Consider the following 25,857-nt stretch of genomic DNA (forward strand, 5'->3'; position numbering starts at 1 on the left):
CTCTGCAGGGAAGGCAAGGAAACTCTTCCAGCCAGTAGCTGTTTGTTTCATCTCCTGCAGGGAAAACTACCAGAGTCTAAAGAAGTTAAAGAATATAACTGGATATTACAGAGTCACACGGCACCATCAAAGTTGAGATATCTAATATTTATTTTTATTTTTTTTGATATGTTGTACTATACACAGAACTTTAACACTATTAAAATCTAAATGGAACCTGTTCGCAATCATCATAACAACAAATAAAAAGCTTCAGTCTGTGTATGAATTATTTCCCACATGTGAAAGTAAACAAAAAACACACAACTGCAAATAAATAGCTTCAATTACAAGAAATTACCCTAAACTCAAGTCAGTGAAGAAGTCAGCTACACCTTAATTTATACATCAGCCACAAGTATTGCAATCGGTAGAAGATAATTGTGATGACTTGTGTGAAAATCCATTAGGATGATGTTAATGGTGAAAAAAAAAAAAATACAGCTCCACAGTCACACGCGATCACTTCCTCATCATATATGCTAACTGTGCATCCACCTACTAGCTACACTGGTGACATTAAATTACCTACTGTGCTGTTGATGGACTTTTCTACTTTTTGCACATGATTTTATTGTCTAAACACATGGCACCTTTTTGCAAAATGTAAACTATTTTTAGTGTGCACTTTTCTAAATCAAATGCTGCAGGAACACTGAGGTTCTATCAGGGATAAAAGGGAAATAAGCAATATTTTCTGAATTGTTAATTCAGATTTTTTAGTTATCTCTATCCAATCAACTTTTAGTTGTTTTATGCTATAAATACGGTACTACTTCCTTATATATAGTACAGTGCAAAGGTTCATCTCTTGATGACCACCACTACAAACTTAAACGTAAACAACAAAAAGCAAAAGCAAGATCACAAAGCAAGAGTCCTTTAGGAGGTAAACATTACACACTGTATCTCCAATCGCATCAGTCTTTTAGATCTTGATTGTTACTGGTGCTTTTTGTAGTCTTTCATTATCATAACAGAAAAACATAAAAGAAATCAACACATTATCAGCTTTGACAGAACCCCCAGAAACACAGCCGCACATCTAACAAGAGACTCAAAATGAGGCTCTGCACTGTAGATGCGCAGTATTTGTAACTCCTTGAATATTCGTCAGTACTTCTTGTTACTATACACTGCAATTGAATGTAAAGTGCACACAGACTCACATGTACGCTATCAGCTACGTTTCATTCAAGCTGTAGAGCTCATCGATTTTGAAATTATTTTAAAGAGATGGTGTCTCTGAATGCTTCATGATCATGAACAGTAGTACACTTCTAAAAGCTCATTACTTGAATTTTTCTGAAGCAGCTGGCGCGACCTTGCATGATCATTTCTTTTGGAGTCGATTCACGTTCAAGTGACTTTTACCATCAGCCACAAAATAAATATGTTGTCTGCAGAGTTCTGCCAATCTTCAGAGTAATAAAATCATTAAAAAGAAAAAAGGAAAACAAAGAATGCTCTTTCAGTACATTTAAACAACAAATAATGGATTGCATTTACATAGCACTTTTCGGGGCCCTCAAAGCGCTGTACAATTCTACTATTCATTCACTCTCACATTCACACACTGGTGGAGGCAGCTACAGTTGTAACCACAGCTGCCCTGGGGCAGACTGACAGAGGCGAGGCAGCCATATCGCGCCATCGGCCCCTCTGGCCATCACCAGTAGGCGGTAGGTGAAGTGTCTTGCCCAAGGACACAACGGCCGAGACTGTCCGAGCTGGGGCTCGAACCGGCAACCTTCCGGTTACATGACAAACTGCCAACTCTTTGAGCCACGATCGCCCCACAAATAAACAGTTTCTATAGAACCTGAAAATAGTGAATGGCATAAAGCACTGTCAACATATGCTACACGTACAGATCCTGTCCCCACATCAATGAGTTCTATTATTACTCAAGTAATATGCACTCGTTTCATACTTTACAAAAAAAACGTAAAAATGAAAAGGGATGGCATGTTAATGTTCCTATCTAAAAAAAGAAGAAGAATGACGGGAAAATAGAGGGAAAAATATAAGATTAAAAAAAGAAAATCAGCATCCAAGCATTATGAGATCACTTCAACATGCGTCAGAAACCTGTATGTGTGACCAACACTACATCCCTACCAATGTATTTCCCATTTCCAAGCCCTTTTCTTTCTACTACTTTCCTAAGTTTATGTGAACCGTCACTGAGGGAGGCTAATGCAGACGAACACACTTTAAGTACACACTTACTCGCTGAGCTGACACTATATGGTTTCACTAGATTTACTGATATTACAGTATGTGAACCTAAATGAGATTAACTATGTTTCTGAAAGCACATTAATGTCTCCTCAGCACAAGGATGTGCTAAGGGCTCAATAAAAACGGATAAATTATCTGCACAGGCTGGTCATCTGGGCACAGTGTTAACAGGCAACATGCATTTTTCTGCTTCTTTTTTTTTAAACTAAATATAAAACAACGGCCCAGTACAATCTTTGTGTTAAAGATAAACATGTAAAAGAAAAAATAAATAAAAAGAAAAGAATCTGGATTACTACTTTATTATAGCATTAGTGTTTTATCGGCAGCTGGATGGTTTAGCACGGTGTTCCTGGGCTTAATCGCACACATCACGTTTGACACATATATACACAGGAAGACAAAGCAGACTGGCTGAAAGAAAAGAAAAAGAAAAACAATGGCCACTACAAAGCTTCCGATCTCTTCTTGTCCTTTGTGTACATCAGTAGAAGAAGTCATCTGCTTGGATGGGCGGATGACGCGGTAATAACAACCTGTCACCATCACACGTATTTGGTTGAGCTCCTGTCATTTTACAGTTTTTTTTCTTCACCAGCGTTGCACCATCGCGGTCTGTTTAAGCCAGAAAATCCACAAGCATGAGATGGAAGTTCAAACAAAGTCGTGTGTTTCTCTTAGAGGTAATGTTTCTGCCATCAGTCGAGTCCCTTTTGAACCAACAATGCAGAAGTAAGATGCACAGATCCTACCATAGGAGGAACATGCACAGATACTGTACATATTCAATTTTCACATTTATAAACCCTTGGTTGTTGTTTTTTTCCCTTTGTGCCTTTGCCAGCCTTTAATTTTTCTTCCTCTGTTGCCACTCTGGTCAGTTGTTGGCCTCAGTACAGGTGGCATGGAGGAGACTGTGTAGGTGGGGTTAGTGCTACTGGATTTGACAGGCTGCGGAGGGAGCAGCCTGGCAGCACATACAAGTGGGGTTGACTGCTTTAGGAGGGATCAGATCCAGATCCTCATCATCAGGAATCTCATCAAGTCGGTAACCGTCCTTCAGGAGCTGGATGTTCAGGTCCTGGTTGATCTGCTGTGAAACCCGAAGAAACAAGTATCAGGCATCAACTTTCTATGCTGATTCTAGCAATATATAGCATAGATCAATAGAGAGAAAATAAATCTTTGTAGTCTAAATTAATAAAAAGACACACAAAGCAGAAATATAGCAGAGTACAGAGAACTTACTGATGTAATAGCTTGAGTCAAGAACCCCAAAAATATAAATAATTTATATATTTATTCTACTCTAAGTGGAAGAAATGAAAAGGAACAAATCTATCCAGATGACAATTATGGAGAAGTCATTACAGGTGAGCGTGAGTGAAAGATCGAAGACGCCAGTGTACACTTGAATGGACGCACAGACATCTGGTGTGACAAAGGAAGTGTGTGATCACATGGCGGTTTTCGTGATTTCACCACACGATGCTGTGAAACAATATAATATGTGTATAAATACCTGGTCCCTCAGACATCTCACCTCGGCTGAGGAATATCCTGATGAGGAGTATCTGGACATGTCAAAGTCATCGTCACTGCAAGACACGACATCAGTGGTTAGACATTAAAAATGGGGTGGGGGTGGGGGGCGTCTATGTAACAGTAAGTTGTAGTGATAATGAAATAGTGGGAATTGAAGCCGGTCGCAACAAAACTCAGTCTACTGATTCATGACTGCCCGTATCACATTTACAGCCTCTATTGGGGTTATTTATTCTCCAGATAAAGATATTTAAATTTTAAGACTTGCAAACCTCCACAGTTCCACTAGAAACTCAGAAGCTATTATCCAACATAATGCATGCAGTTTACACTACCTGAGCAGCACTTCTCTTTGAAAAGGGATTATATTAATTAAAGCTGTTATATTCATCTTTCTAAGTAAATCTGAATGTAACCTTTGAAGGGAAACATAAAGTGGTGAAATTTACTGGACCTCACAGAAACATTTTTTTCTAGTTTCATGTTAAACACTCTTAGTTAAGACAAAGCTGTCGTAAATCGCTTATTACAGCCTGATGAATGTCACTCATGCACGATGAGATATGCACTCATGAGATCTGATCATTAGCATAACCAACGCCTCCATAACTACTCTATATTTAGCAGAGTCAGTGGAGGCTTTAGAGGACCAGAAACTATTAAAAATGTGTGTTTGATCAGGGCTGTAGTGAGAAAAAGGAACTAAAAGTGTTAATTAGAATGCGATACAACATCTTTGGTAAGTGGTCCGTGACTAACATGAAATTTATCAAATGACGAAGATAAGAAATAACAGAATATTATAGCCTGCATTAGGTTGTGTTAAAGTGTTGAGTGATGCTGGACAAACAACAGCAGAATGACTGTGAGGCATTTGGCTGAGAGACTTTTAGGAAAAATGACTGTATCATGTATGTGGCAATGAAAAAATATGTAATTAAAAATAGTAAATTAAATTTTCTTTCATTTCTGTATCATATTTAAGCTCAAAATGTATTCAGACAAAGGTTTTGTCTATTTTTGTCCTGTTGCCTTCATAGAGAAAGATGATATAGAGATATAGAGAGAGTAAAACAGGGAGACATTGAGTGAAGGACGTGTACATGAATCTAAAATGTGAACAATGAACAAATGGGCATCCCGCGAGGCTATGAGTCAGAGAAAGCTTGTCAGACAGAGTATATGATGCAATACATGATGTAAGCTTTGTTGGCTATCAGAGAGCTCATTTTACAAGAGCGGGTTTGCCACATGTAGCAACACAAGGGGGTGCGAAGGGTGGGACTCATCTGTGTCAAATACTGTCCTGCTGGCACAGGGTGGATGTGAGCGCTCTCTTTGAGCTGCTTTTGCCTGTCCAAATCCTCACCCCGCTATCCTCTAATCCGGAGCCCTGGGAGAGGCTTTGCCCCTTTTTAGGATACCGGCTGTTAGGGATTCTCTCAAGTTACTCTTTGGATTAATATGCCGATGTGACAGAGAAAGGCCTACAAAAAATACAAGTTCTACAAGGCAGTTTGTCTTTTTAGCTCATCTGCACTCTTCCTAAAAATCTGTCTGTAAAAAAAAATGATTTTAATTAAGTCGACGTGACAACATGTACGGTACCTACCTGTCTGTGTCCAGCGCTACCAGAGGCTTCTCATCTGGGCTCTGGTCTAAGGAGGAGTAGCCTTTGTTTGGCACCACCAGCCTACAAAAGAGAATGGAGAAGAGCACACGTCTATATTAGAAGTAAACTTAAAAAAGCAATCAGCACATGTCCTTCACATTTGTGAAGAAATCTAACACAACATTACCTGCAATACCTGCAAATGTAAAAGTCATAGAATCAAATAACAGCATTTAATATTTGTGATATGTATGCCATTCATCCATCATCCATGTCATTCATTTCCCCCTAAATTGAGGCTAATCTGTAGCTTTCCAACTGCAGGCAGTGCCAGATTATCTTTCTGCCTGAGAGAATGTGGGTTCAGATCAGTGGGTAGCCTTTCTTATAGTTCCACTAATCCACCAGGGAGTGGGATTAAACAGATGCGACAGTAATACTGTGGGTTGCACTTGTTTCACTCACAATGTTTTAACACTTGTATCAGCCTTCCCACTCACAAACCACCAAATATGCCTTTGCTAAAAAGCCCTATTGCATTCTGCTATAGCATTAAGGAGTCTGATGGCATCCCAAGCAGCCCTGCAGCAAATAAAGCCTTTTCAGAGGACGCACAGTCCTCATGTTTTGCATTTCAGGCGCTTTGAGTTTCAGACCTGAATGGGGAACTGAAGATAGAAAAAAATGCTAATGAGCGCAAAGTGTAACATTTGTGGCTGAGCGGGTCAGAATAACAGAGAAACAAACAGGCAGTGGAAGCCCCTACCTTGTCCTGGCATTCTTCTTGGGTTGTTGATTGACAGGACTTCCCACGGTGCCATTCTTCACCGATCCCTTCCTGGCAAGGTCCCTCTGTTTCTCTGGGCAACCACAGGATGTGAGGTCATCAGTAAATGCACCAATTAAGCTAAAAACACTGGCATTGTTCCTTGACAGTTTTTTTTTTTTAATCGAGTTTCCTGTTTTCATGTCAAAATTGCTTTATCCAAATGCAGCCTATATAATACAGTATGCCACAGTGTAGTGAACCAAGGCTACTGTGAGGTGTAAGGTCATTTTAATATGGCATCTATTAGGACTGTCCCATATCAGCCAAGTTTTGATTGGTTGTTTAGCCACACACAAAAAAAGAAAAAAACATCAAGGTCAACAAGAAGAAGTGTCAACACACACAGCATCCGTTAGACAGCTGGCCTCTGTAGTTATTAGACAGTAAGAAAGACTGAAAATAATAAGGAAAATAATTTCATTGACATCCAGTATAGATAAGAAATATCCTCATGTTGACTTTGGATGACACAGCAAAGCAAACCTGCATACTGTGGTATCCCACAGCAAAGGTAATTGATTTCTAAATGATAAACATGAAGACATGTCATGCATTGATTTGCGCTGTGTTGACTACAATACCTATTTGGACCTGCAGTGGCGAAGGCTTGTAGTTCATGGCCACACTTTCTCCCTTAGTGTCAGGCTCTGCCTCTGAGGTGGAAGATGCTGCGGGGTCCTAGAGAAAAATAAATATGTGTTAGGTTGTGTTTCTTTATTTACGACTGCCATTTAACTCTTTACTGTAGAGGTACGTGAGACTGAACAAAGTCCAGTCAACTCACTCAGACGAGAGTGATTGTCTGATTTATTACTAACCAACAAAGCTGGCAAATCAGCCTGCTTTAGAACCTACTCGGGTAAAGCACCCTGGAAAGTTTCCTGCAGCCTTCTATCGCTGCTTGGATTGCAGCATCAATAGGCTTGAGTGTTCGGCCTATGTTAGCAGCTCTCTCTTTCATGTGTGAGCAAGTGGTGATTGCATGGGGAGTTGGCTGTGGGAGAACAGAGGGGGTTGCTGTTGAAGCCACGCTTTCGCCAGATTGAGAGAGGGGAGCTAGGCCGCACTTGGCCTCCTCTCCTCACAGAGCTGCACATTATGTTGATCCCACAGGCCTCCCGTTGTTGCGCTGTGTGGGACTCAGCGGGCCACATGAACGAAGGCTACCAGGCATTTGGCTTTCGATAACTTTGAATACTCTCCAGAGAAATGGGTGCTATATTTAAAAAAGGCTTTAAGCAAGTAAATATCTGGAGCTGAAATTTGACACTTTAAGTTAAAAAATTCATACCAATGGTGTATCTGAAATAGCGTATGCTCCCTGTCTGAATATGCTATGACAATTTAAAATGAATAAGTAGGGGTGGATAGCTGAAACACTTACAGTACTATGCCAGTTCAGGTCAATTCTAAAAGACAAATAAAGCTGATCTATAATCATTTAGCAGAGACAGTAAATAGATTACTGTTCCTCTCGGAGAGGACATGATGCTGCGTTTTGCAATTGTAAAGAATGTAAACCAGAACCGCACCAAAATGTAATGAGTTAATATTTTTAGAATTGCTGAATAATAAAAGAGATGCTTTGCAGTTACATATCAGTCTGTTTATGGGTGAAAAAAGCTGAGTAAGCAGACAGCGCTGGCAATTATGTAACATTAGATAAGATAAACCTATTGTGCCTCATTTTAGGAACACAGTATTCATCTACAAATTATATACAGCGAACAGTTTTGCATTTGCAGTAAACAGGTCTGCATTTTATTAATATATTATGCACTCTGTGCCAGTTGGACATGTAGAGCTCCGAGGACAGTAGAGCAAAGTCGATGATCTTCTGTGCTGTGTTGACAACTCTCTGGATTGCTGTCTTTTCCTGAGCAGTGCAGCTGGCAAACCTCACTGGGATGTAGCATGCCAGTGCACTTTCAATAGAGCATCTACAGAAAGACAAACAGCAGCTCCTTGGCTCAGGAAGTGGAGCTGCTTTTGTGCCATCTTGATCAGGACAGCGGTATGAGATAGTAATAACTGCTGTGAAGGGTAAAGTTTAGTTGTAGCTACTGACTAACAGAAAAGAAGGCGTTCACCTCGGCTTTAGGGTTTCCCCCATTAGCAATTTCCAGTTGGGCTTTGTAGGATGGACATGTAGCTGCAGATTTGGGAATAAAACACGCAGCTATTTTCTGCATGAACTTGTTTCAGTCACATATGGATAAATGTCAAACTGTTTGCTTCTACGGGATGTAAAAATTAAATGTATTTATTAACATATTTATTTTTACATACATTTTAAAATGATGAAAATCCTCTGACAAGTTACAATTATGACCTCAAGAAAAAGATAAGCTAAAAGATAAAAAGCTATTTTCAACAAGTGACCCATAGCAGGTAGCTCTGCATGTTTGATAGAGGAGTTTTTACACTGGATGCCCTTCCTGACACAACCCTAAAAGGGATTTGTGTCTCCTCCCAGGATCAAACCAGGGATCTTTCACATATTAGACAAATGTGTAGACCAGTAGGCTATGGAGCCACCCGCAATGTATGTTAGATCCAAATTCCAAACAACTGTAAAACAGAGCAGTTTGTGTGTGCATTTTCAGCAGCGCAACCATTAAAACCAAAAGAAAATTCATGAAAACTGCAACAGTGGATACGATACACACATTAAAGGAGGTTGTGAAATCACAGCGCACAGATGAGGTATTCCCACCATAACAAGCACAAATATCTTCTGTTCTGTGACAGGCCCGTCCCTTAGATCCTCAGGCTTACCCACCGGATTTTTACTTTGCTTCTTCGCGCTTTCCTTCCACTACAGAAAGATGCTGTGATGTTGTACGGTCACACCGCCTGTCAAATAAATCCTTTTGAAAATTTTCAGCAGAGCCTGCCAGTGAATAATGAATAGGATTCGGTATTAAGCTGTTTGTGACAGAAATTCCTGCCACTTCTTAAAAAATAGGACAGCACAATTACAGACGGCAAGTAGCAGGTACCCACGATAAGCAAGTTAAAACAGGCCCTGGAATATGACAACCCAGAACACCTTGTATTAGATAGAAAGTTGGCCCAAAGAATTGAATTTAACATTTCAAAACCCAAATGATAATCAAGCCATTGTGGAGGATATTAGGTGGCAATGAGATGCAATGAGATAAGATTAAATTGAACTAGACCTTATAAAACATGCATTAAGAGCATAGATATTCCCCAAAGACCCTGTATTGACTGCTGACAACTACTGATGAAAGATTAAAGGATGATCTATGACACTTGGGGCATTATATTTATTTATATGTATGACAATAAAACATGGGCCATCGGCCTGACCTTCATCATGCATTCGCATACACATTCATTCACTCTGTCGTCCTGCTTGCAACCTCTTTTCTACCTGTGATGATGAAGTGCCACAAGGTTGCTGACACGGCATAAGCACCAAGCGATTGCTAGGATTATGCATCACGGCCATCCACTAGCCAATAGCAGCTAAGACTGATACATCAGGTGGCCTTTAAAACAACTGAATGCTTTCCTTATGCAAGGCAGTGATGACTATATTGCTGTCTCAGTGCGTTGCAGGGAAATCTTCCATAAATAGATGTAGCCTACAGTAATCACTGTCAGATGTTCATGTGCTGAAGAGCATAAAAGGGAAGTTCTCGGGGAAGTTGCTTTTTTTTCCCCACTGAAAGAAAAAATATCATATAAAAAAGGAATTAAACGGCTCAAAATTGAGTATTAATCTGATTTATTTGTGTGAAACAGAGTCCTGACAAAGAGGCAGGTGCCATGAGCATTCAAGCATCCCATTCACAATGAAGTTATTAGCATTAAAATGCACGGCCATATGTGGCTCAGTGGCTGAGATCGTGAGCTGAACTATAAAATAATATTTTTAAACCCACATCGCCTTTTACAGTTGAAAGATGAAAAGGAATACACAATGTGATTTCAAGACTTTTAGGGCACGTGCTGACCAACGCCACTGTATGCACAGTCTAAGCAGGGCCATCTCTGATTCAGCTTCACAAGGAAACCTCTCTGGATGAAACACGAGTGCAGACTGATCTGATCTTAACACAGCAAGGTGATCGCTGCTGCACAAAGCAAACGAGACTTTGTGAGGGAAGCCTGTTCTTGTGTGATTTCCTCAGGGGTAGTAAGGCTGGAAAAGCACTGGTATAATGTCAACAGTATGACTTGGAGCACTGCTTTTGCCTAACCCCCTGAGGCAAACGCTTAAAAAGCAAAAAAAAGAAAAAAGGGCAGCTGTTTGAGGCTGCTTTGTTTCACATGTGAAGAAGAAGGCTTCTGTGTTAGTAATATCTCGGAGTGATGTACTGTTGATATAAAAGCACTTAAAAATGAACGCAAAACTGAACGCAGGGAATGAGGCCAGTTGTTCAATTTGTCACTAGTGACCACGACTTATTTCAAATCTAGAGAGAGAGAAACATTATAAGCAGAAGGAAACGGTAATGACGTGAGTTGCTGGTGCTGAAGTAAATCCATTTCAATTTTTCTGACAGGTCTCGAAACTTGTCAGTGGGTAAAATATGCAGGGACTATCCTCTTACTTTGGGCCTGCTCGAGCCAACTATTACCACACTTCAGTCCGCAGTATGGGCATGGATTCACGCGATCATTTGGACTCACCCATCCCGACCCAAATAAGACGTCACCAAATGACGAAATGTGAAAACAGTGAGCTGTGTCAGCTATTGATGTAAACAAGCGCATACTGACGTGAATTTGAAAGAATCACGATTTCTGCAAAGTGCGCAGTTTAATTGCTATGAGAAAAAAAAGTAAGGGCTTGTTCATCTATCAGTTATTACATGTAATGCTAATATATTTATCGTACAGAGAAACCAACAGACGCGTTCCTTTCCTTTCCATCTATAGATGGTCGATTTACACCCATCCCACAGAGCCAGCTTGTCCCAGAGCTCCAAATTTTTATCGGCTAGCTCAGAGGCAGATTACATGACACGGCTATCACTATAATACCACACAGGCGACACTAAAACTTGCCCTTTTGCCTACATTACAAACTGATTTACATGAGATTTGTATTTTGGTTTTTTGGGTGGGGGGATTTGTCTTTCGTCTCTTACCAGAGGCTGTGTCTCTCCGTTAACTGGAGGCACTTGGAACCTGTCGATTTCTTCCATCATTTTGCCAAAGCGTCGCAGAAAACGATGCAGGGGTTTAAGCTGTACGTCGAATGTACTCGAACTATGCCAGGTTTACGGTGGTCGGCAGTCGGCATCCTTCGTTAATCAGCATGATAGCTGCTCGTTTTCTTCCATCCTGACAGAGGTGACTCGACAGCAAAACAGCAGTACCGCCCCACTTCCGGGTCTATAAATTATTCAGGCAAAAAACCGTCCAATCAGAGATGAGATCCCCACTGGAAATGCGCCGTGAACCAAATTCGTTTTTTCAGTTAGAATTGTAAAGACAAGCATACGTCCGTTTTTGTGTTTTTTGTTTTGTTTTGGGGGGATTTTGGAGGGGGAAGGGGGTTTGTTTGATTTTTTTTTTTAATTTAATATAAAAATACACTTGTTTCCTTTCCATAATAAACACTCCTTATTTAGTATAGTTATGTCAAAAGCTTTCAGACCACATTTTTTTCTTTAGCTGATAAAATTAGAATAATACTGCTAAAAAAAGTTCACTAATAAAAATGTTCTGATCGATCTAAACTCTTTAAACGTCAAAATTGATCATTAGATTTTTTTATGACACAAAAGCGGTGAGTGTTCCCACCTTCTGCTCTTTGTAACTTAACGCAATCTTTCCGTTTTCGAGTTTTGGACATGATTTTGAAGTATATCTTCGCAGTAGCGATTGACCGCAAAGTAAAGCTACCGGAAATGCACAACCCCACATCCGGTCTCAAACCAGGAAGTTAGCATTGTCTCGTGCACATAGTCAATTGTTGTCTGAGGGACTGAACACATCCAGCAGTCTCCGGCTCTGCGCCAACCAAAACTGGTTGTCTTGACAACCTATATACAGCAGCAGGCTACTGGCAGACAGCCCCTTGCTCTTTCTTTCTTTTCTGTTCTTTTTTTTTAGCTTTTAACTAGTTTAATTTTGTTTTGTTTTTCCCTTTTTTCTTTCGAACTTTCTAAACTAGCTTTAAAAATCAAATTGAAAATGCCGGTGCCTAACAACAACGCAGCGTTTGCAAGGAAGGTAAACGTCAGCTCAGTTTAGCTGGCCTGAATTAGCTAACTAGAATATTCATGGTGTAGCTTCACGGATAAGTAAAGCAATTGTTAAGGACCTACTGTAATATAACCCACCGTATAGCTGATTGTTGGTTATTTTCGCACAGGGGTCAAACGTTCAGAAGCTCCCTGGAGCAAAGTCAACGAAAGCTGCCACTAAGAAAAAGGTGGGTGTGTTTATTGGATAGGTTTTGGCGTTTGGGTGACGGAAAGAGAAGAGTGATGAATATACTATATCATAACATAATGTGATTTTTATTCATAAATGTCTTCTCTATGCAACGTTACAGGATGAGGAAGAGGCTGTGGAGACGGGGACTGGATGGGAGGAGTGGTCTCAGGGGAAAGCCCTTGTGAGGCCTCCAGATCAGATGGAGCTTACTGAGGCTGTAAGAGAAGGATGGAAATACTCATTTCTCAGGTTTAAGATAACCATGTGGGCTGAACTGAAGAAATTTGCGCAGACTTTGATGCTGTTCTTTATCATTCAGTGCCTATATTAAAATTGTTAGCTATAATTAAATTAATTGTCCTTGTGTTAAGGATATCTCTATGTTGATAATGAATAGGAGCTGAAGGAGGAGATCACAAGGATTTTGACTGCAAACAACCCACACGCCCCTCAAAATATTGTCCGCTACAGCTTCAAGGTAAAGAAGCTAGATCCAGATGGAAAAATCAAAATCACTGTTTATAGATGCAATGAAAGTATACAAAATACAGATTAAGATGTGGACTGTAGACTGATAATTGCTTTACTGTGAGCCTCTTACATTTAGCATAAGAATAACTTGTTTGCCGCAAGTGTTATTTGTTTCATCTCAAATAATTTGATGCAATCTATGCAGGTAGTCCCCATGCATTCGCTTCTCCTCTCTCTTTTAATTTCTAACCAGACTAAACAAGCACATTTCGTGATATTTTTCTTTCGGGTTTCTCTCAGGAACGTTCCTACAAGCCTATCAATGTTGTGGATCAGATGGCGGTTCACTTTGTTTTAGAGGGCAGCCTTGTGCATCAAGACTCTGAAGAGGCTCGTAAACTTAGGGTCAAGGAAGGCTTAGCTCAAGGTATTTACTGAAACATCCTACAATAGAGGATAATATGTATAGATTTTGCTCTACTTTATATATATGATATATAAGATAAGTCAAAAAGTCTTTAACCACCCTGTATTTCTTTATATTTTGCAGGAAAAAAAAGACATTAATTGAACATTTATTGAAAAGGAAATGGAAATGCATTATATACATATAGAAAATAAGCAGTAGTAGTAGTAGCTGTAGTAAAAACAATACTGTATTTACTACAGTATAGTAAATACAGTATATACTTATACACTGTATGTTGGCTGCCTATTGTTCTGTTCTCTGGCAAGATGATCCCACACTGCTTTAGTAATGTTGAGGTCCTGGCTCTGGAGAGGCCAATTCACAGTGTTCCACTCATTGTTTTTATATCTAGGTGTGCTTTTAATCCATTGGGAGTATGTTTGGGATAATTTTTATATCATTAAAAAAATAAGCTGTTGCCAGTCAGATGCTTTTGGTATTGCGTGGTGGATCAAAATCTGGAGGCACTTTTCTGCTGTCATAATATCATAACTTTTGACGAGATCCCCAACACCACCAACTGAAATGCAACCCCGAACCTTGACAGAGTCTCTGGTGTTTTACAGATGGTTGTAGAAATTTACTATTGCACCTCTCTCCTGACTTCCTCCATACATAGTGATGACAATGTCAACCAAAAACTTTAAAACTGGGATTCATTACTCTATAAACCTGTTTCCACTGATTTTTAATGCAGTTCTTGTATAAGTTGCTCCCCAGTTCCCTTGTGTTGTTAAAAATGGCTTCTTGACACTCTCCACTTGTCCAGTTTTCTCTGATTTTTTAAGGACACACTGCACACTATGCTGAGATATGGCAAGTTTTTAGCTCATACTTCTTTTGGAAAATATTGCTTAAAACCACTTTAAAACTTATAAGAAAGTCTGGCTCATTGAAAAACAAAATATAAAGAAATGAGGGTTGCTTAAGGCTTTCACTCTGTAGTCAAAAAAACAAACAAACCCAAAAACTAATGATTTGTTCTCAGAATTTGTTTTTGTTGCCTGTAGTGTTTTATTTTCCCCTCTGTTGTAGTTGACACGTGATGCCTCAAGGTGTCGCTTTTGCCTTGCAACATAAAATGTGAGAAATACCCTGTTTCGCAAAAAGTGAGATCCCAATAGTGAGATATCAGAGATATAATAGATTTTTTTATGTGTCTAGAGATTGCAACAGTTGATGCCACAGCAGAGTCTGAAGAGGAGAAAGCAGAAACCTCGGTGAAAAAAAATTTATAAAATAAATCTTTTCCTAAACTTAACTCTTTAAAGCGTAAATTAGTCAAAGTTTGACTTGCGCTACAAATATCTGTTTGTTGGTTTTCCACAGGTTAATCCTGTAGTGGATGGAGGGGACGTGGAGGAAGCTGGCGATGAGGACAGACCAGACAGTGCTGCCTCCAGAATCAACAAGAAAGAGCCAAAAGTGACTAACCAGTTTAACTTCAGTAATCGAGCCTCTCAGACTCTCAATAATCCAATGAGGGTAGGTAGGAGAGGCAAAGCCAGTATTTTGTGCAATGGTTGACGTATTTGATTTTGCATTAAAACAGTTTCAATAAGTAGATAGAGAGATTAACATAAACTCAAAAGTTTCAGTGAAGTTATTCTTAATTTCCTTGCAGGATAGAATCTGCCAGACTGAACCTCCTCCACGAAGCAGCTTCTCTGCTACTGCTAATCAGGTACTGGATTCCCTGATGTGATCAAAGGATATGTTTAGACCACATTTGTTTTCTCTCTGTTGAGCATCAGTGAATATTTGTTCCCCTATCATTTGATGGTAATAACTCTGTTATTGGCAGTGGGAGATCTATGATGCATACGTGCAGGAGCTGCAGAAACAAGAGAAAAACAAAGAGAAGCAGAAAGGCACGCACTCACAAAAAGATAATGGCAAAAGCAAAAAGGTGATGCTGATGGAGACTCAGGTAAGTTGACGACTGAAAAACTTTACAGCCTAACCTCAACATGTATCTAATATTTGTATTTTAGCACATTTACATTTAACATGGTTTACACATTCATTTAACAATCAAAAAATCTGGGAGGTGACACAAGGTCCTTGGGGATTTTTTCAGGAAGGGCATCCGCTGCCACGGTAACCCCTTGGGAATAAAGGAGCAGACAAAAGAAGCTTTATCTTGCTGCCATACAAACCATGTATATAACACCATATTAATGCATTACTAAGGGTTTTCACTGAGCTAATCATAAAACAAAATCACTAAATGACACCATAATTTTTATGTTCTCATAATAGTCATATTTATTGTTTATTGCATGTTTTTGCAGTGTTTTCATCCAGTGTGACATTTCTGTTATAGAGTGAAGATGTCACCAAATGGACCATGGCATCAAAGATCCTTGAACGAACGATCAGTCAGAATACATTTGATGACATAGCACAAGGTTTGTTTTGTTATCGTACATAACAGATGAACAACAATGATGAACAACAATGAACTACAGCCTGATTTCATAATCAAGCAAGGACATTCTCATCTCTTTTCTTCTCCTCTAATTTCTCTCCTTCTATACCGTTTCAGATTTTAAATACTTTGAGGATGCCTCTGATGAGTTTAGGGAGCAGGAGGGAACCCTTCTCCCCTTGTGGAAGTTTCAATATGACAAAGCCAAGACACTGTCTGTCACTGCCCTCTGCTGGTAGGTTGACTCATTGGCTCTACAACGTTACCTCAGAGAAATGACTGGATTTCAATGATTGTTTGTTTCCTCTGCTGTCATGATACTGAGTCACCTGTCCTTAACAGGAATAATAAATATCAGGACCTTTTTGCTGTGGGATTGGGATCATGTAAGTCCAAAGGCAGAGAGCTGTTAGTAAGCACCTCATCTGTCACCGTCTTAGACAACTTAAATTTATCTAAATTATGTTTTCTTTCTTTTTTAAACAAATGCTGTAAATTAATAATCTATCTTTTTTTGCAAACCACTCACTTGTGTCCCTCTCTTGGCCAGACAACTTCAGTAGACAGGGATGTGGCATGCTTCTCTTCTACTCGCTGAAAAACCCTGCCTTCCCAGAGTACATCTACCCCACCAGTTCTGGTGTCATGTGCCTCGACATTCATGCACAGCATTCCCACCTGGTGGCAGTGGGCTTCTACGATGGCTGTGTGGCTGTCTACAGCTTGAAGGAGGAGGGACAGGAGCCTGTTTACAAGAGTACAGCCAAGACTGGCAAGCACACAGATCCTGTCTGGCAGGTGCGAGTGGATGGCATGACAGTGGTGGATAGGGTGACAGAAATTCAGGATGTGTGCACTGTTCAGTCTAATTTCTGTCACATCTTTGCTTACTTTGTGTTCACTTATGCATTTTGCCATTTTGAGAGCTGAAAATAGCACTAAGAACAACCTACTTTCACTCATGCCATTCATGCTACTGCAACCCAATACAGTGTACTTTTTTTTTCTAGGTCCGCTGGCAGAGTGATGATATGGACAACAACCACAATTTCTATTCTGTGTCGTCTGATGGCCGAGTTGTGTCCTGGACACTTGTCAAGGTTAGCCGAGGAGATATACATTTTGTTGTCGTATTATATCTGTAGCTTGCACTCAAATTAGGTTCAAATTTCTCATGTGCACTGCACAAAAGCAGGTTGCTTTGGCTTTTGTATTTGTATATATCTAAAGAGGAATCACTGTGTGTTTACATGATTGCAGAATGAGCTGGTTTTCACAGACATCATCAGACTGACACTGAATGGTGCAGTTTCTGAGGGCCCAGAAGGTGCACAGGCTCCCAGCATTGGTAAAGCTTCACTCAAATATAGTTGTTACTGTATTGATGGTAAAAGAATGCAACATTCTTTCAGTCTGGTATATCAGGGTGGTGTCTGTAATAACGTGTCTAAATAAGGTCCTTAATGTTCTTTTTTCACAGCGTCTGGTACATCATTCGACTTCCACAAACAGATTGACTACATGTTCCTAGTTGGAACAGAGGAGGGAAAAATACACAAGGTATGTATCAAGGATTTCATGCAGGTTTTGTAGCCACATGGATAAATCCAAGAAAAAGGCCAGATTTTGTTCACTGGTAAATGTGACCTGCTTAAAACATTGTTTAGAGAGCTGTGTGCGTGCCAACCTTGTCAGTGCTCCAAGATAATGATTGTTGAATGAAAATGACACTTCCTTCCAGATTCTCACCAGAATCACACCAGAGAAGGACTTTGGTCACAGTTACTGCAGAGGTGTTGATGGGCGCACAAGCTCGTAAACAACGGTCTGGAAAAAGGTTGCGATGAAAACTAGAAAAGGGCAATTCTCCATTTTACAACCCACATAACATGTTTCAGTAAAACTACTTCAAGATAATAAGAGGTAAAAATCAAATTTTCATCTAATCGCCATATTAATAATAATCAGTGTTATATGTTTTGTAACGAATAAAAATAAATATATTCTTATTAACATTAATCTTTTATGGCAGTCCCTTGGTTTTTATGTTAAAAGGGTTACATATTAACTACAAAGCATCACCTTTTTGCATGGTTATTGTTTAGAAACACCATGCTTTGGAAATTGTGTATTGTAACATTGACCATAAAAGTAACACCCATTACTATAAAATTGCTCAGTTCTTACCACAAAGCAGATTGAGACACAGATATTAACCTAAAAATGACAAAATAGCTTTAGAATTATTCAGTTCATTTAACTATTTTGAAGAGCCATAGCAGTGGTTTTCATTAGGTATGAATCAGTAAACGTACACATTATAGCTGTGTGCGTCTATAATGCATACATTATAATTCATATGAAAATCAGATTATAAACCTTATTGCTAAACAAAGTTTATATGCATAGATGAAGGCATTCTAAGGTATTGTAATACGTGCTACACCCTGCTATCATTCTGATCAAAGGATGCGGTAATTTAGTTTATCTTGCTGTTGTCTGTCTGTACAACCCTTAAGGATAATCATGGCTTTACACCATCTACCCCTATCTGTTCTGAAGGATGGTTTCTCATTTTGTTCTTGGTACACTTGGTACTCAGGAGTAAACAACTAGACATTTGAACATGCAATTTGTTTTGTGACGATTGGGAACTTCAGAGACTTAATTTTAAGCAGTTAATGTCTCTCCTTAAGAAGAGGCTGTCTGTCCTCTTCAGACAGTTTAAGTAGTTTTGGGCTAACTGCCTCTTTCCTCTGTCCTCTATGCTGTTCCCCTGCATGGTTTGGTTGCTATAGGACATTTGCCCCCCGAATGTGAGGTGAGCTCCACTGGCAGGGGTATAAACCACTGCAGGTGGCCAGTCATCCAGGTGAAAAATATAGTGTTAAATAAATTAAATGAATGATTCTTGTTGATTTTTGTAGGGAAAATAAATACAAGTTTTCTGATGCAATCTTTCTCATTATAATTTTATTCAGTTTAACTTTGGTTTCGAAGGTTTCTACCCATTGCCCGTAAAAGGCTGATGGAGTATTGTCATCACCCCACCAGGCGGGCAGGTGGCGTGGACACCTAAGTTTGTGAATGTGATAACTTGAGATTCAAACTGATATCATAGGTGCATCTACTAAAAATTATGAGTTTGAGAGGTCAGAGGTCACCTTTTCTGAAAATCTTGTGAATGCGATAATTTCAAAACCCATAACCCTGAAGGTGGGAGATGAACATTTTTTGGCTTGGAACCACAGTTTTAGGACATCAGTAAAATGTTTTCTCAGTTTGAAACTGTTTTTTCAGTTTTCCTGGACCCTGATATTCATTTATTAGCAAAGAAATGTTTAAACACTTTAGATATTAATGCAAAGAGAAAAAGTTGATGAAAATTAACATAGTGGGAAGTATCTCTCATTGCCATAAAGAGAATGCAGTGTGATTATGTATGAGGATAATTTGTCATTTCTCTGTAATTACTCACACAGGCTTGTTCCCATGTTGTTCAGAAGACAGCATTGTAAAATCAAATTATTTATGATAATAAATTATTAACATTTGATCCTGAGTTTGAGTTTGATCCTGATCCATAAGTAAAACCAGCCATTAATTTAATGTACTAGCTGGCTGTGTTGTACTTTGACTTGATTGAATTTTTTTTACAAATTATAATACAAACAATAAGCATATACATAATTATATCCTCTACATTTTGATCCGTATGCCAGTAGAGAGAGAATTTAAAGCTTTATAGCAGTCCTGCAACACCATGTTTCTCACCTTCCTCTCTTTGCAGACTTGCCAAAAAAAAACATGGCCTGTATGATAAAATATGTTCTGTCTCCTCAAGCTTCAAAGGTGCAGAGCCCCAGAAGAGGACAGATTACAAATCTTTCACTTAGCTGCAGGTCAACAAACAATCTACCAGCGCTCAGAAATTCAACAGTTTTACCAACACCCAATAAAGCTGGTTTTATCCCAGATTGTCTAACCTGTCCTGTCTATAAATCTGCTGCTATTCGGCTCTTTTTAAATTCTGTTCTGTCAATGCTAAACATTGAAAATCTAAAAGGTAATTCAAAGTTGAGCCAAAGTGAATTGTAATTATTACTCTAGATTAAAACAAGCTATTGTACTTGAAAGACTTTTTATATTAGCTGTCAGTGAAAAACTCTAAACTCTACACAGATATGTAAAATATTCTCAAAGAAATATTCAATTTTAGGTTTTTCATCATTTCATTTTAGAAATGTAGCTCAAGTCATGGACATGTTGAAATATCTTGACAAACATGGAGGTACAGACTCTTCACATGTTTAATACACTGGAGACAGCAATCAGGTATATGAGTCCTTAAAACTACCACTTTTGAGTAAGGAAATGTTTACATTTTAACAAAATCAAAATATTAAAATTATTGGCTTTAATTAGATACCTTTATAGTAATGCAGTAAGTTGTTTTGTAGTTGTCTTCTGACTATTCAACAATCCTTCAGCACAGTCTTGTTATTCAAACTTTGGTATCTGAAGTTGGTGATGTCAGACAATGAAAATACTACATTTTGTTTATACCGTATATGTGGCCCAAATTAAGACTTTGCCTTCTTTTCTCAGTGCTCTAAGACTTACTCAAGCCAGTTTCTGGAGACCTACGATGCCCACAGCATGGCGGTGGATACCGTAAAGTGGAACTACTTCCATCCAAAGGTTTTCGTCTCTTGTAGTTCAGACTGGACTGTCAAAATCTGGGACCATACCATCAAGTAAGACTCAAACAAAGTGATACTGTGAAAGATACTTGCACCAGCTGTAAATATGACATAATTTGCACTGTAGACACTTTACACTCACTGGTGTCTGATCTACTGGGCTTTACGGAGAATAATTTGAAAAATATCAAGTGATGCCTTGTTGATGCCAGAAGAACGAACAGTAACTCAAACAATCACTCACCGTCACAACCAAGTTATTTGCAGTTGATGCAGATGGGCTACAGCAGCAGAAGAACACACCTGGTGACACTTCTGTCGCCTAACAGCAGGAAACTGAAGACGACATGATAATAATCTCATTCATCCTCATTCTTCTTCTAGCTGAAGGAAAATATATGAGACATTCTTTTGTTTAACAGGAAACATATGTTGCAGTTAGTTATAGAGTAGCAGTACAAGTAAAATCTTTATGTCATCATCCTTAGCAACTCTACTAATTCGCTTAAAAATATCTATCTGTGTCTATTCAGTGAAGAAGGAAGAGGTAATTATCAGTCCTGCAAGCTTTTTGTATTGCATATTAGTCTTTATTACCTTCTTATAGCCATCATGGCCCAGCATCATTTCCTGACTTTATTTGACTAATCCAAAGTGCCTCCCACGACTTGCCAACACAGGCTGCTTGAATGAATAATGATAGTAATCATCAGCCCATTATTAGAGATAGGGCTTTCAAGTATGATTTGCAATAAAGTACCCTAAAGATACAAGGGACATTGTTTTCTGGAGAAAAAAGATATGGCTAAAACAACTTTTCGTAAACTCTACCACATAGGTGGGAGGTGTGGGAGCCCTGCTTTTGCTAAGGCTCATCTATCCAGTGAAACCGTAAGAGATGTCATTGGCTATTCCCAAATGAACTGAGGTCCTTGTCGCTATATAAATGTGATGCATCAAGTCTATTAATCACATAAAAAGTCTGCAAAATATGCACTTTTGTAATTAACAACTTGGATGAAAACCTTGAATCCTGGTAGCTCTGCCTCTTCATTTACAGGAGTGTGCAGTACTATTCAGCTGTAAACAAACATCTCATAAATGACTCTGTGTCAGATTTATTAACAATTTGCACCTTATTTTATACATATTCTACACCTAGCCATGTGCATGTTGTGCATCGAAGACTCACAACAGATTTACACTCGTTGTGTCTGTCACCTAGGATGCAAAGTAATCAGTTACAACGGCTTCTACAAACAATGGCAAGAGAGCATCCTTTTTAGTTCCACCAGCCACGCATATTACTTCACCACTTGTCCAACTTGTGAATATTTGGGTGTACTGTCTGTAGCCAAAAGAAAAAAGTTTGGGTGGTGGGAAACTGTGAACTGTGAACAGCAGATCATAGATTTTAGTAATAAAGGAACACAATTTGTTAAGTTTCAGGCAGGAAGTATGGCGTTAGGGCTGTGTTTGCTGTCCTGTTTGACATGGATTGATTTGCTGAAGCATTTTTCAAGACCCAAAATTGGGCTGTTTTGTTTTTTTTTTTCGTCTTATCTGGCTGAAAGTAAACATGCTTAACTCTGAGCAGAGCCGTTTGAGCTCTGCTTCACTGCAGAAGCTGCCTAGAAGGCTGTCTCAGGTGTTTGTTAGATAATTAGGTCCTGCCGTAGTAAATCAAACAACAGTTACCCACATGCTGCATGCGCAAATTGTTTTAACGTGTTAGCAAAGTTACAATCTATAAAAGTGTTACTTACTTTTTGCTCACTTTCACAGACACGCGCACACGCTCTCTTTCTTCTCAATATTTAAACAAGACCTGCAGGTACCCAGTTCCAACTCTTAGAAATATCTCATTTCATGATCTTTTTTCCGGTAGTGTTCCACAAGTTAATAATGAGGAGAAATGGTGTGAAGCAACCTTCTGTTTGATGTCCATACATTTTCTCTGACTGGCCCTGATTAGGCATCGGTGTCTGGAAACAGGTGGATCATAGAAATAAAGTTCTGCTTTATGTTACGAAACCAATTTGTTCTTTATGGCAACAGGTCATACCTTTACACTGAGACTCTTTCTCTCTGTAGACTCTAACAAGTAAGTGTTCTTGTTTAAATTTTCTAGACATGTTGTGTCTCATGCGGTATACTGAAAATCATATTTCCCTCTCTGATATAATGTTTCGATGTTTTTCCAGCACTCCAATGTTCATCTTTGACCTACAATCAGCGGTTGGGGATGTTGCCTGGTCTCCATACTCGTCCACTGTATTTGCTGCTGTAACAACAGATGGAACAGTAAGAGTCTCTCTACATTATTTCCTAAATTTTGCAACCCGCAGCATGAGCCTAATAGATTTTGCATGTTTTGGCCCAAGAAATACTCGTCTAAACTACAGTGTGTGGATTATCCTTAGCTTTATCAAGAATGCTTAATTGATAGGACTAGAAAAATGTAGATATCACAACTGTGTCAAGCTAATTGATTAACAGTGTGGTTACATATGAAATATAATATATTCATAGTTTAGAGTTGCAGAGAATGAGAACACAACCAGTAACCAAAAGCTTGTCTGAAAACTGTGATTGCAGCCACCACACGTGCTGCTTACCTGAAGTCCCTTTTTAGACTTGCACTTCTTTCCTTTAATTCAATGACATTTGAACCTGTCAGCTGTCATCAGGTACATAGATGTGAAGGTTACTTATGTTCGAAACAGATTGACAAAGCCAATAACGTTAGTTATCCCATGTCTCAAGCTTGACACTTTCCAGACTGAACATGTGAGATAACAAACAGCAGCACCAGCTACCACCTGCCACCCACTTTATTATTATCCTCATAATATAGTTATAGACTCAGTTGGCTAAGCCCTCGGCCTAGCCTCAGGCAATCAAGTTTGTTCAAACACGGCTTCATGTAGCAAAAGCGCTTCCTGCTCTCCCAGTAGTTATTGATTTCAGCCAAAAGTAATTTCACTGGATGCTGTGCTGCTTATCTCCACATATTTTCTTAGTATGGCTGCAAGCTGTCCCCATCTGTTTGTCTTCACAGCCTGCGCCACATTATAAAAGTCCAGAGTGTTGTGTCTGACACATTTCCTGTCCAGCGTGCCAGTGTGAAGTCGAGTGAGAGTGACAGGGAGGAAATGAGAGATGAGCAATTTGAGAGACACCTTATGTGGCAGTGTGTGCATGTGTGTCTCGTCCTCTCCAGTGCCAGGATTCGGTCACAATATGCCCTGTAGTATGCCCACTATCATAATTATGCAAATGATTTTACATCCAAGCCCAAGTCTTGATCAGACATTTACGTAAGAAACCATCCATTTTCACACCAAATTCACAATTAGTAATCTTAGTTATACATGTTGCTACTTGTGGGAGCAATGCATATATCAACACTTTAATTGTTTAATTGTAAATATCTTCTATGAAAGAAGATATCTAGAACGTTTGTGATTCGTGGTTATTTTACTCTCTAAAACTGGATCAAAGGCTATTTTTAACCATTTAAAAAAACTGATTTTAAGTTCATGAGTTGGCATATATTTCACATAATATCTGTTCTTTAGAAACCAGAAGTGCCAAGATTGTAATTTACCATTTTTTCCCAGTGTGCTGAGCTCAAAATTGAATGGATCTGGTTAGACTGGTTTTAGGGATGCTTTGGCATAAACAGCTCTACATATTTGATGATTACTGAGTATGCAGGCACTAATAGTTCAGACTTTAAAGAATGACAAAATGACAGCAGAATCACATTCACTGTTGGGTTCTCAGCGCGTGATGTTAATCGGCATAATCTTCCCTAGGATACCAGTCTCCTTGCAGTACATTTGCAATTTTCTGTGACAAGTGTCTGATTAGCCTTGAGTGACTCAGCATGAGTTGTGTCCTCCCTGACGTGTATATACTGTTGATGACAACCTGACCTGCTGCTGTTGTCTCCACACTATAAAATGTCAGGCACTGTGTGTGTGTGTGTGTGTGTGAGAGAGAGAGAGAGAGAGCATGTGTGCGTACTTGCTTGTGTGCATGGGTTCATAAGGATAATGACTTGCCTGGCGGGCTGAGGTGTAAGAATGACACAGACTTGTGTGGTGCAAACAAATATCTCTTCGCTCTATCTGTCCCTGCCTCTCCATCTGAGCCGACTGTCAGGGAAATAAAGTGTCAGCATGAAATAATAAAAAGTCCAGACTCATCTGCACATTATTAGCCTTCAAGTCCATATTTGCTTCCCGTGCATCTGCTGTTAACCTGTTGCACACAGACTGCTGCATCTTTTTATTTAGCATAACTTTTGTGCAACTTTTGGATTGCCATCAAAAATGTTGGATTGGTCAAGTGAAAAAAGTGATGTAATTGTCAATGCAAGTTAAGTGAAGTTTGCTCTGAGGCATTTTAGTCCTTTGCACATTTGATTTCATTACCACCGAGTCTGCAATGAATGATTACAGTGGTTAAACTATTAAACTATTAAAAATCATTATTACATAAAGCTTTGTTCTCTCCAGTATAGGTTTGGCACTTTAGAAGTATAAATTCATCACAGTAAAATGTCTCTCTGCTTCAAGTTCTTGCATGAATTACAGATGTAGTCTGTGCCCTGCAATCAGGCATGACTAATGTTACATTAGTGCTTAAATGTGAGCAGCAAAAACACCGTAGTTAATGGCTGCAGTGACAAGAGGTTGCAGAAAGTCACCATGCCCTGGTGGAGTATGATGATTGGTTACAAATTATGACTATGACACTTTGTGTGTAACTGATGCACACAGACAGTGTGAATCCAAGTGATCCACGCACAGTCATCTTTCTGATAAAAGGAGTGGGCTGCGCTTTGCAGTGGAATCGTCTAAAATGCACTCAAACAGAAAGAAATCTGTGATCTGGTTTCTTCTGGATAACAATGGCTGTAAACTCATTGGTATGTTGGACCTGCCAACACAGTGCACAAAACACACATGCTCATGTGGACAGCAATGCACACTCACTGAATTACTAGGAACACCCTTCCTTTCACCAGATGGTCAGTCTTGCCTCCCTGCAGAGAACTGTGCACCACCAAAAGAAGAAACA

At 39.2% G+C, this 25,857-nt stretch overlaps 2 protein-coding genes across 4 annotated transcripts in view; one reads left to right on the forward strand and one right to left on the reverse strand.

Moving 5' to 3' along the window:
• Window positions 1-132: 132 nt before the first annotated feature.
• fam219aa (family with sequence similarity 219 member Aa) lies at window positions 133-11,651 on the reverse strand. 2 transcript variants are annotated; one of them, XM_084927893.1, is made up of 6 exons: window positions 11,396-11,651; window positions 6,851-6,947; window positions 6,207-6,300; window positions 5,441-5,521; window positions 3,806-3,881; window positions 133-3,376 (listed from the first exon to the last, which is right to left on the reverse strand). In XM_084927893.1, the coding sequence occupies exons 1-6, from the start codon at window positions 11,453-11,455 to the stop codon at window positions 3,218-3,220; spliced, it is 567 nt and encodes a 188-aa protein (XP_084784019.1). In that variant the 5' UTR covers window positions 11,456-11,651; the 3' UTR covers window positions 133-3,217. The 2 variants fall into 2 exon arrangements, with proteins under 2 accessions (XP_084784019.1, XP_084784020.1); XM_084927894.1 differs by having other exon boundaries at window positions 3,827-3,881; window positions 11,396-11,649.
• Window positions 11,652-12,036: 385 nt separating this feature from the next.
• dnai1.2 (dynein, axonemal, intermediate chain 1, paralog 2) overlaps window positions 12,037-25,857 on the forward strand; it is a 33,940-nt gene continuing 20,119 nt past the window's right edge. For both annotated transcript variants that reach the window (XM_084927896.1, XM_084927895.1), the window contains exons 1-18: window positions 12,037-12,485; window positions 12,628-12,687; window positions 12,811-12,909; window positions 13,090-13,170; window positions 13,464-13,590; window positions 14,797-14,852; window positions 14,962-15,117; window positions 15,257-15,316; window positions 15,437-15,562; window positions 15,959-16,043; window positions 16,181-16,298; window positions 16,406-16,449; window positions 16,614-16,861; window positions 17,074-17,163; window positions 17,324-17,411; window positions 17,544-17,623; window positions 20,672-20,820; window positions 22,971-23,070. In XM_084927896.1, coding sequence (XP_084784022.1) covers window positions 12,447-12,485; window positions 12,628-12,687; window positions 12,811-12,909; window positions 13,090-13,170; window positions 13,464-13,590; window positions 14,797-14,852; window positions 14,962-15,117; window positions 15,257-15,316; window positions 15,437-15,562; window positions 15,959-16,043; window positions 16,181-16,298; window positions 16,406-16,449; window positions 16,614-16,861; window positions 17,074-17,163; window positions 17,324-17,411; window positions 17,544-17,623; window positions 20,672-20,820; window positions 22,971-23,070 — 1,806 coding nt within the window. In that variant the 5' untranslated portion in view covers window positions 12,037-12,446. The remainder of the gene's footprint in view (window positions 12,486-12,627; window positions 12,688-12,810; window positions 12,910-13,089; window positions 13,171-13,463; window positions 13,591-14,796; window positions 14,853-14,961; window positions 15,118-15,256; window positions 15,317-15,436; window positions 15,563-15,958; window positions 16,044-16,180; window positions 16,299-16,405; window positions 16,450-16,613; window positions 16,862-17,073; window positions 17,164-17,323; window positions 17,412-17,543; window positions 17,624-20,671; window positions 20,821-22,970; window positions 23,071-25,857) is intronic.

This window comes from Perissodus microlepis, chromosome 5 (genome assembly GCF_051167445.1).
Source record: "Perissodus microlepis isolate ML-2025 ecotype Zambia chromosome 5, ASM5116744v1, whole genome shotgun sequence".
NCBI lineage: Eukaryota > Metazoa > Chordata > Actinopteri > Cichliformes > Cichlidae > Perissodus > Perissodus microlepis.